This window comes from Bombus impatiens, unplaced genomic scaffold (assembly GCF_000188095.3).
Source record: "Bombus impatiens unplaced genomic scaffold, BIMP_2.2 scf_0080, whole genome shotgun sequence".
NCBI classification, from domain to species: Eukaryota; Metazoa; Arthropoda; class Insecta; order Hymenoptera; family Apidae; genus Bombus; species Bombus impatiens.
The window spans coordinates 566,924-578,769 of NT_176499.1; the positions used below are offsets into that span (position 1 = coordinate 566,924).

At 39.8% G+C, this 11,846-nt stretch overlaps 1 protein-coding gene across 1 annotated transcript; it reads right to left on the reverse strand.

Annotated features, from left to right (window-relative positions):
• Window positions 1-9,843: 9,843 nt before the first annotated feature.
• Window positions 9,844-11,558, reverse strand: LOC100745281. The gene is made up of 4 exons (XM_024372533.2): window positions 11,027-11,558; window positions 10,261-10,454; window positions 10,074-10,184; window positions 9,844-9,996 (listed from the first exon to the last, which is right to left on the reverse strand). The coding sequence occupies exons 1-4, from the start codon at window positions 11,192-11,194 to the stop codon at window positions 9,858-9,860; spliced, it is 612 nt and encodes a 203-aa protein (XP_024228301.1). The 5' UTR covers window positions 11,195-11,558; the 3' UTR covers window positions 9,844-9,857.
• Between the last annotated feature and the right edge of the window lie 288 nt (window positions 11,559-11,846).

Sequence of the window (11,846 nt, forward strand, 5' to 3'; positions counted from 1 at the left end):
CGTCAAAGATTTTCTGCAGTACTCGTTGAACGTCTCAAGGGATCGGACAATTTAACAGCAGACGTTAGATAATTCACGTTTGACCCAGTAGTGGTTCAGATATGGGGACAGTCATTGTCGACCTAGTGGAAAAGATCGATAGTTAGGTCCGATACATGCTGAAAGCGGCGGTTCCATGACGATGATGGAAACCTCCCAGCGAGATTTCGCGTTTCCTCCTCTTCTCTGCAGCTTGGTGCTGCTCTGTTCTCGGGCCAATAATTTGTCACACTTCAGCGGCACCGCTCGATAAGTGGACCCGTTAATATTGTAAAGAGCACGTTACAATAGCGGAAGATTGAAACGGGGGCCTGGAATTCAGTCCGAGGATATTTCGCCAGGGAATTCCCAAGCAGTCGGTCTGGCTGGTTGCATATTTCACGGGCGAACCGCGATTTCTCAGTTCGACGTCGATGAACTGGCGTGTGCGAGTTCGCGAGAAGTCGACGTTAATTCGCGAATCGACGTCTCCGGCGACAGGAAGACGAGAGGGCAGCGTATGTCTTCTGGATTGACGCGTTCTTGCGCGATTACTCTTCGATCCATCCTCCTAATGGCTCGTACGATGCAACTGCTGCCTTTTACTTCGATTTGCTACTTCGTCTTCCTTACCCTCCTTCAGTCGTTTCTTCGCTGCCACTCATTCTTCTGAATGTTCGATCCTTCTTCCACCTGCATTCCGTATTCCTCCGCTCTTATCCGCCCTTTTTTAGTCCCCTAAGCGTGAATTTTCATGAGCAGCCGGTTTTTTCAAGTGGCAGACAGACCGGATTTCCCTTCCATTGTCCTAGTGCGAGGAACAAGCGAAATTCTAGAAGATTTGCGTTCGAAAAGGACCACTGCATAACTTCCTGGACCTTGTGTTTTATCGTCTGGGGTATCGAACTGGGTGAGACAGGAAGCTTTTTCGGAAATTTATACACTCGGTAATTTGTCATAATGGTGGAACAGTCGTTGGAAACGCGACGATACATAACATGTAGATGAGAATTCATGCAGATGACGTTCGTGATCGACTACTAAGCGGAAGACATCGGACGTTTAGTCCACAATGTAGAGTGTAGAATATCGATTGTGAAGAGCTGTTCCTAGAATGTACGCAAGGATCCTCATACATGGAAGTATATTTCAAAATATAGTATAAGCATACAAATTTTCTATGCTAAATATTCAAATACTTTCATCAGCCAACGTATACTGTTTTTAGAATCTGAATTAAATTCAGCAACGCATGCCCACTTTTGCAAATCTGTGTTGCTAATATAATTCGTTATATCGTGAACAAAATATATCATAGATATATCACTCTTTTAACCGGATTTCAATAATATTTACATCTCTGTTGTGATTCGTCTTCTATCGTATTAGTTGCAATCGGTTAAATCGACACGATTGCTCTGGGCTCTTCCAATTCGATTTTTGTAAATAAAAAAATGTTGTAGATACAGGAAGTTAGTTTTCTATCGTTGTACAGGTGAAAATGGTTTTCCAGCCACAACGTAAACGTAACCAGTATATAGCAAGGAGGAAATGTTGTATTTTCCATCGGTTTTTATATGCATTCCGTTCCAAATCGGTAACGTGGAAATTGTCGTCGCTTCTGACGCTCGAAAACCTTCGATTCTATCGCAGTTTATTTGCCGAAAGCTATTGAAACGTCGGATAATATAACAAAATCGATCGACACTTTGTAAAGCACTGGTCTTGAAAACTCAGATAACAAATCCGTGTTACGGATACTTGTACCTTTAAGTTGGTCATTGTAAATAGAACGCGAAAAACGTAATTGCAACGTAACTGAGAGTGCCTTTGCTTTTAAAAAGAAGGTTAAAATAAGGAAAGATAAATAGAAGTAAGATTAAAATGGCGGTATCGATGGGAGGGCAAGTTCGATAACTTAAACAATGGAATCCAATCGCATGTGCTGCGATTTAAATTTGGACGAGCGCAGGGCGAACATCAAATCGAATGAAAGTCCCGTCTGATCGAATCAGAACAGCGCTCAGGTTTGCCCCTTCTTCGGAATCTATTAGACGAGTCAACACAAACGATTGAAATTTCTCAACCACTTTCCACCCTCGTTCGTTCCTACGTTCGTTCGTTCGTTCGATCGTTCGATTTGCCATCCATGTAACTTCGCGTACCATCTGAATACTGCACACGCGATTTCATCGTATGTGGAAAAATATTTCTGTCGATCGGTAAGGGCGTACAAATATTGACCATTTGGAATAGGCTGTAAATCCTGTACAGCTCGCGTCTACATTGTCGCAGAATCGATTCTAAATTTAATTGCGACGAGCGTAGATAAATGAACGGGAGAAAAAGAAAGCACTTGCATCGGAAAGATCCGCTGGTTCACTTTAGCTACATCTGGAACAGGTACTTAGATCCGAATCTCGCGAACTTCTGCTTTGATGCCGAGTTATAGAAGACCTGTTTCTGATATGTAGACACGCGCGGTTATATCGATCCTCGTTTCACGGGGACGCGACTATATTTCAAGGGATGAAACAATTTCGTAAATCGTCGCGGCTATCCGTCAAAAACGCGGGCGAAGAAAAATCAGCAACAGCGAAATGTCGCTAAGCGATGCAATAAACGAACCGCGGCCCGCAAACCAGATGATTTTCGAGCGCGATGAAAGCTTTTATTGGATGAATTTCAAATATTCCACTGATCTTTCTCGGTTTATCCATTGACCAATGAAAGTTCCTACATAATTTCCTTTCATTTTTATTTCTCCTTTTTCATTCTTTTTCTCATTTATTATTATTGTAATTTCTTTGTTTTTTTTCTTTGAAAAATCGAACTAAACAGCAAACGTGAAACCGATAGTCCGATGAACGAACACGCAATCGAGGAAACAATATCGATGATTGATCGTTCGCCATGCGTAGGACGCGACGCCTCTGTGAAAATGGAGCGGCAGGACTTTCGTTCCGGCTCGATGGCGGATCCGCCTTTAAGGTAGCAACGAGTAACTAACAAGTAAACTTCTAAATGAAATTCCAACGACGAAGTATCCCGCTATAAATCAATCCGTGAAGCGTGAGGGAAAACATCACAGTGTATTTCAAACGGTTTTAGCATTTGTCTCTACGAATTTTCGTGACAAATTAGCAAAAATGGAAACCAACTTTCGAGTGTAAAAAACCTTCTATCGTCCTCAGAAGGAAATAAATAAGAAGAGGAAGTAACAATTCGAACGTCTCTTATTTCTGATTCGTTGCAAACCGATAAAACCGGGAACTCGTGTTGCAACTCACTGAATCTGTTACTTTCCTTCGAAGAAAACGACGAAAAAGAAAGGGAGAAGCGTTCGTTTGAGCATTTCTCTCCTGAAATTTCTGATAAATTAACAAAAATGGAAATTCGTCTTAGAACCTGGAAAACTTTCTCTCTTCTTTCAAAAGAATAAAAGAAGGAAAGCAACGTTTAGCCATTCTCCTCGAATTCGAAAGAAATTTAGAAAACCTGTAGTTTATTCTAGAACCCGATGAAATTTTTAGTTTCTACGAAAGAAAACGGTGGAAGACGAAGAAACGAGAGAAACGAAACATTTGATCGCGTATCTCTTCAAATTTATGGCAAATGAAAGTGGAAATTCGCTTTAGAAGCAAAAGGAGCGTCTATCCTTTCGCAAGGGAGAAACGTAAAGAAATGAAGAAAGAAGCGTTTAAGTGCTTCATCGCTCAAATTTGAAATAAAAATGTTTCAACAACAATAAAAAAAAAGCTGCTCTGTAAAGTCTTCTTTGCTTCTTTAAAATACATAAAAAAATAAAATGAGGAGAGGGAAGAAACGGAGAAAGAGAAGGAGGTCGCGAAATACAGAGAATAGACTCTCCCGCATAGAGGATAGGAAAGATCGATCCTCCCAGTGGAAGTATCTTGTAACTCAGTTCGGTAAACTCTTTAGGAAACAGGAAATTGTTAGTCCGGCGTGGAAGAGTGGGCGGAGGAAATGATCGATAGGTGACGGGGACCGATACTGGAAAACACGGGGGTAGCCTTTCGGCAAGAACGATGGCAACGACGACGTGATCTCGCTTATCGGGCAACCATATTACGGTGGCATCGACTCCCAAGCCTCTTTTTCTTTCTCCTTCATTCTCCGCCACGACGGAGATGCTGGATCGTTAAGGACCGGCGAAGAAATATGATATTGCAACCATTTCACCACTCATTCGTCGAATTCAATTTACGGGAGCCGGCCGTGAAACGACGAAATTGATAAAGATACTCGTCGCCGCTGATTACACGCCTCTCGGTATTTTCTCTTTTCCCTTTTTTCGCCAACCTTATCAACCCGTTCATTTTCGAGGGAGTAATTTTTCAGTCGCTTATTAACGCCTAATATCCTATTCTCGGTAATATATGCTAGCGATTCATCAACAATTTCATTCAAATGTGCAGACAATGTAACATTCTTAGTCTAATGTCAAAGTTTCACTGAGAATAAACTTCGAAAGGCGGTGTATACGTTTTTGATAATTGCAAAAGCAACGAATCTGAAACTTGTTATTTTTACGAATTTGACGGTCGTAATTTAGAAAATGGAATTCCTTTAATCTTTTCATTCTATGTAATGCGACACTCTTTCAACATCAACTGCGACATTCTGATAATTATTCAAATAATAATATGCCAGGAGACACAAAAAATTGTCTACCGGAAGAAACCGTGGCAAAAAGTAAAATGTTTCCAAATTCTCGTGTATTCTCGCGTTTTAACACTAGAACTACCACACCAGTTAAATTGACTGGTTTTACGACTTTATTTTAAAATTCCTACTTCATGTTATATTTTTTCCGCAATAATGTAATGACTTTCTCAACGATAGCTAAAAGAATAATATAATGAATATTATTTTGTTTTTATGTATTCAAACTCAAAATAATTTTGGGTCAAGGCTACTTATACCAATACCGGTCAAAATGATTAGTACCTGTCAAAGTATAAAAGGGTCCTACAATTTGTTTATCGAACCCCAATTAACCAGTTTCCTCGTTTTGTATCATTCAATATGACGATATCAGTTATCAGGAAAATTCCGCATCGATCGTTAAATCGCTAGATGCTAACACTAGAATAGCACACCAGTCAAAGTGACTGGTTCTACAATTTTATAAATGTGTCAACCCTCGTTTAGGGATCATGGTCCCAGATGAATTAATAATACCAAAAATGTACTACATAACATGGAATTCCTTCTGTAAGAAAGTAATAAATCAATACACATAAAAGTGTTCTATTATTAGGTATTTTTTAAAGACCAATCATTTTGACTGGTTTTGGTAGAAATAGCTTCGCGTTAACTATCGGTAGTTCTAGTGTTAAACAATCTGTCTCCAGGATTTACCAAGTAGACCTTGACGCGATCCTTGTTCCTCCGTCTCGTCTCAATGGCATTGAAAGTTGACCCAAACCAGTTTAAAAAAACCCAACGATCCTCTCTCCTGTTTCAGCTACCTCATGAAACAGAGTTGAAACGTTGCGTTTCCTGCCTGTTAAGCAAATCCCACGTAGTTCGAGTCACAGTGACCGCGGAGAGACGTCGAAAGCCACGAGCGATCGTAGAATCTCATTTCTCGTCCATTCACCGCAGTTAAACGCGTAAAAACGGGGAAAAAGGCGGCCGTGATGTTCCGCGACGCAATCTTATGGAAATTAGTTTACTCACCGGTACCCACTTGCTTCTCGGTGATGTCTTGCCGACGAATGACACTCAGTCCCGTGTCAAACGACCGTTATCATTGCATTTCGAGAGCAGAACGGCCATTGTCAAGTTTATTAGCAACGAACCGCGCGCCACGACGCCTTGTTTGCCCAACAATTAACGAGTTTTGACGGTCGAACGACCGTAAGCAGACTAGGGTGCTAATTGCTGCCACCGCTATTGGTTTGCCGTTGACATTTTGCTCGTACGTTTTGCCTGGCTCGATCAGAATTTTAAAATCTGCGAGCCACGCGAGATCAAGGGGAATGTAACGTCACTTCAGGCTTCTCAATTTAATAGAAAATATTAGATTGGAAAATTTGAGTTTGGAAAGTCCAGGAATCATTCACTCTGTGAAACTGTGTTCTGGTTAATATTTGACGCTAATATTAGACGTTGTAACAGAGATTGAAATGGCGTTATGTTTGCAATTTGCGAAAAACTTGGACATCTTGAGGGATAAATTTATCGAGGTGAAAGAAAATTGTTTTGAGAATTTAGCTTCACTGAACCCTGAGAAAAATATACACTTATATACAGAGACAAGTGTGTAAATAGAAAAATTATTACAAAACCAGTAACCAACACTGGTCCATGAGAATCATTTTCAAATAATTTAACGAACTATATATGTTATCCTGTGCTGAGGTTCACTGATAGATGAACGAGTGGATGAATTTGTAATAGAAAAATATATTGCAATAAGTATAAGTATAAGTACAAGTACAAGTATAGTGTACGCTAACCCAGATTCTCATTCTTACAGTGTTACAACACAATAGGAAGAGTATAATAAGGAGCACATTTCTATATTTATAGTAAAGGTCATTACTACAGCAATAGAAATCTACTTATGGCTCTTTTGTTTCTAGATCTTGTAACCCAAAACAAAAGTTATATTCAACGACACAATAATATGGAAATCTCCTTATTTTCAATTTTTTCACTAAATTCTATTCTCTTCGTAACAGCGATCTCCAGGTCACGAATATACAAAAGAAAAGGTATAGAGTTTATCTTGAAGTAATTACTTTAACACCCCCTAAGATATTAAATCATCGTTTGCAAAAACTATGAAAGAGAAAAGCTTGTAGAACGTAGCGTCCAAAATTTTAGGAAATTTCAGGTCTGCGTTTCACGATACCTTTAGCATTGGTTTCACGTGTCGATTACGTTCGACGTAAATGATCCCCTACCACGTACTCCCAAACTTGGAGCTTTTTACGAAAGAAAAGATTGCGGATCGTATTAGGATTTCGACGTGCAGTTAGAGCGTCGCTGAACGAATATTTTGAAACGAATGAATTTAGCAAACATTGAACAGTGCGATCGGGAAGCAGACCGTGACAAAAATCCAGTACAGTGTTCCTTGTTAACGTGATAATTCGATCGAAACGATAATTTGCTCGACTTTGCACGCTAGTCCGAACGGCTACGCCAAACAGACCCAATTTGATTACCATGTGTAGGTTAATTTGACGGTGTATTCAGCGTTCTAATTTCTAGATTATCACCGTGAACTCTTGGCTACTCAAATTTGACGATCCAACGTGAAAGCAAGAATATACAGTGTCCCATAATATATCGGACCTACTTTACGTATTAACTATACACTTGAAAGGATTTATTAAGATTTATTAAGACTTAAAAAGACGAAAGAGATTTATTTAAACATACAGGGAACGAAAATAAGTGGACAGGTAGTGGAAATAGGTATCAATTCACGATTTCTTTAAAAACGGCTTGTTTGCACAAAAATATAAATACTAATTTCAATTATTTATTAAATAATCTACTATAGGGATATACAGTGTATTCTCGCACAACATGGTCACCCTAAAGAGCGATTCTACGTGCAAGAATAAGTCGAAAATGTAGAATAAAATTTTGTATTTGAGCCTTCGTTTTTGGGAGAATCTAGTTTGAAAATTTATCGAATATATTTCAACTTATCTGTTATTCAAATCCTTTTGCAGAATAATTGAACAATTAATAATATCATAATTTTATGTGAAATAGAGCAATCAAATGACGTAATCGTTTAATTTGTAATTTGTAGAATTCGCTTGCAAAGTTACATTTGTTTCGTTACTAAACGCATTAATATTCTTAATTAGTAACTTCGAAAACGTCATTTGTAAAATTCCACTATTCGTATTAATTGAGAAGAAAAAAGCCCTGATTATCTTTACAGGAGATGTTCAAGATGACCACTTTGGATTTCTAGCATGGCCATGGACGTCTTGTTATTGTGTAACTATTCACGGAAGGGAGATATGGTTTCTTGGAGCTGTCGATAGCGACGTCTGCAAGCTGGAAAATTAGGTCGCGTAGCGGTGGAAAGAAGCCCGTCGGGACTCGTTTCGAAGTTCCACACGACGAGAAGACAGTGGAACACTTTAAGGAGGAACTTGAGAAAAATTAGCGCTCGCCAAGACAGCGAAAAATTAGTCAGTCCTTGTGCCATGAATTTCGAAGGGATCAACGTCCCTAGTCCGCCATTAGCGGCATATGATATAAAAGAGAATCGATGTACACACAGGGAACGTTAATATTGTCGACTGGAATAGGAGTATAAGACGAAATTACGTTGACGAGAATTTTAAAAGAGAACTTCGACGTTCTGAGAAACTTGTCCGCCGCGCCATGCAAAATGGAACTAGCTGTTTCTTCTTCTATCACTTCCAAGCAAAAGGAAAGCGACATTATTTTTAAAGTCATCGCGAATAACATCGAAACGCGTTTGCGGTCATTTTTACATGTACGTCTTCCTGAATACCGATTCTTGTCAATTGTTTTCCAAAACGTATATATCGTCAGTTGTGTCTACTGAATCACAGGACACACGCGTAATATCATTGAATGTATCGGCTAAATCACGTAGCACACAAATGGCGTATTGCCTTCAAGGACCACGTACGTATTACGCGGTTGAGCGCGTTGAAATAATCGAAACAACCTGCAAGCTATTCAGTCCCAAAGCTCGAATAAAAATCTGCCTCCATAAATTCATATCAAAATTACGATTTTTTCAATCGTAGTCGTCTTAGAGATATTCAAATGCGACTCCAACTTCCAACGAGACACGAACGAAAGAATTGAGAAAAGTGTAAGAAATACAAATCGGAGCATAACAGCGAAATTGTGGCGTGAACGCGGTAATAATCGCCGTCGGTCGCGTTTCCAGCGTCGCAATGATTCTTGTCAGAAACAGCTGGAGCACGACACGTGCGTCGCGACGCGTTGTCGCGGCCGCTTAAAGGGGGCTCATGCCACGAGGATCAGTCGAGTACAGACCGAATCCGTATTAATCAGTTCACCGGTCGAGCCGCCGCTGATTTACGCGACGTGTGTGCCTCAAGGGCTTGCAGCATCTGTCCGACGGACCAAACCGAACTTCGTCGATGACAGCGTAGGGATGTAGGTGTATTCGGATAATTTGGTCTCTCGATCGGTTGGCTGAATGTCTTGCAGCCTTTCTACGTCCACCGGGAAGCGAACAAAGCGATTTTGCTTACGACCAACTCGAAAATGCTGACTCTGGCGCGATTTGCCTAGAACTCGTCCCTTCGATTTGATTTTGCTTTTCCGACGATTTCATGGGATACAGAATGGTCTTGGTTATCACGAATATACTATTGTAAGACAGGATTGATTTACGTCTAATTTTACTTTCGATTTTCCTGTCAACTTCGCGGGAAATAGGAAACATCGAGTTCTTTATGATTTAGCCAGATCTTTCTGCTTTCCCAGCGATTCCAAGGAAAACGTTCCGAAAACTCATTGTGGTCAATCTAACTCCAGTTTCTGCTACTTTCAAAAGGAACAGAATATATCGTGCTTTTAATTGTTGAATTTGATAGAATGGTAGGTGCGTCTTGTAATTATATCAGATTTAATCGCTTTGTCATTTTCGATATTTCCAGGCGAAGAAGGATAATTCGAACTTCTTGCGATTGAGTTAAATTTAATATATTCGTATTGAAAAGCAAGCAAAATGGTATCGTGCGTTGGTTTTCAGCTGAAACCTGATGAATCGTTGGATTTGGAAGGTGTCTTTCATTTAGGAAAATTTGTCGAGTAAAAAAAGTTTATTATTAACCTAGATCGTCGGAGTACAAGTTAAAAAGTAACAGCTTCAAGAGAGAAAATGGACAAGGATAAATAACATCACATGGCATCTTTGTTCTGTAAGCAACGTCGTAGGAATCCACTTCCTTCACACGTTCAACGTTGCTGAAAAGAAGGAGGAACGTATATTCTGGTAAATTTTAACAAAACTTATTTCGTACAACATTTTATCCAAACTGTACCTTAATATCAATCGAATAACGTCTTCCACAAATGACACTCCTCGTGGACTCAACAGCGTTTTTGCCTCGCAGATCGTCCTGAGAATGCACTGTTTTCCTGGTAGGTTCCGACTGAAACAAGTTGCTCTGGTACTTCAAAATGAAAACAAAGGACGCGCCATCGAATGCGAATGTATGCAAAACACACCTGTTCAACGCTGTCTCAAAAGTAGCGTACAATTCGCGACGATGACGTCGTTTCACCATCCACGGCCTCTTCTTGTGATATTTTTTCCGGAAATTCTCTTGCTGCGGTATTGGCCAAATTACATCGAACTCGAAATCGAGATTCCAGTTGCTGGGTAGTTTAATCTGAATCGGTTGCAATATGGACAACGTCAGCTAAACGATAAGAAAATAAATACACTCAGTTCAATATACTGAATAGTTGGTATAGTTGAATGTTTGTTGTATAATATAATTGATGATCCTTCTCCAGGATCGAATGATATTACGCTTTAAAACACAAAATCTAAATTACTAATTATTAGGTAATACATTGATGTATAAATTAGACAAGCGTACATTTTTTACTTTCATACTTCTTACCAACATTTCCTAATCAAGCAAACGTGAATAAAGTCAATTTTCTCGCCATGAAGTCGATATTTAAATACCGAGTTGTAAGGAAATAATAAAATGCTTGCCAAGTTGAAAGAGTAAAGTTCGTAAGTGTGCGGTAATTTATAAACAGAGATTTATATCGTTTCTATGATCTTCGTTTCAAGAATAAATCACGAACGATCTGTAAAAGTGACCACTTCACCATTCTTTCATACTCCGTCGAGAAAGATATATTTTCCACCAGAGGTCCATGTAGTCGAAGGGACTCATTTCGTATTCCGTAGCAAACGCGCTCCTTGACCAGCCCCGCAATGACATTGAATGACCGAAACGAAATAGCCAATACTTACCACAAATGTGCTGCCCATTGGAAAAGTGAGTCGCCTTCGTCTGGACAGAATCTCCGATGATCTTTGATCGGGGATGCTGATGTCAGTGTGATTACGGTGACACACGTGGTCCCCGAGGACCAGCTCGAGGATCCTAGCGAGAATCAGCACCAGCCACGGGGCCCTCATTTCTTCGAATCACGGGCTGAAATCAGCGTTTCACGGTGGTGGACGAGCTCTCAGACCTCTCCCAGGAGGAACAGGAGGAGCAAGTTTCTCAGAAAAGCCAGCAACATCCTTCACGGTTACGTCGACCTGCGTACGCGTCGCCCGACTATTGCTTCGCCACGCTGCGAATACGCCTCGCGCTGACTACATTTGTTTGAAGTTCCAGTTAGCAGATTTGGTTCGTTGTCTCTTGTTACGCGATTCCGGTTTGTCTTTGCCGTGAATTTTTTCCAGCTTCTCGATCATCGTATAGATCGGTTCATTTCAATGTAGCGAATAACAATATTTTGAAGTTGCGTAAAAATAATTCGTCGACTCCTTTTACTCCTTTCCTTTCGCTTCAGGATGAATATCAGCAAAATATAAAATCGACATCACCATCTTCGTATATATCGTAAAGCTAATTATAATTATAACTGTGTTAAAGTTGTAGATTCATAGATTTCAATCTTATTCTCATTTCAGCAAACAAAAGAAACTTCTTATATTTTAAGAAAACGTTTATAACATAGAATTAAAATGAGAGACTTTTTCCTATTTCATTCAAACTTGAGATATTTTTCAGCGCTATAAAATTACAATTAGATCGAAAATAATTGGAAACGGGGGTTAA

Excerpts from the sequence above, each read along its gene's own strand:
- LOC100745281 (XM_024372533.2), bottom strand. The coding sequence starts at position 11,194 with ATGAGGGCCCCGTGGCTGGTGCTGATTCTCGCTAGGATCCTCGAGCTG. Across the intron at positions 10,185-10,260 it reads TTTGAGACAGCGTTGAACAG|TCGGAACCTACCAGGAAAAC; the intron begins GTGTGTTTTGCA and ends AACTTGTTTCAG. Across the intron at positions 9,997-10,073 it reads GTTATTCGATTGATATTAAG|CAACGTTGAACGTGTGAAGG; the intron begins GTACAGTTTGGA and ends CCTTCTTTTCAG.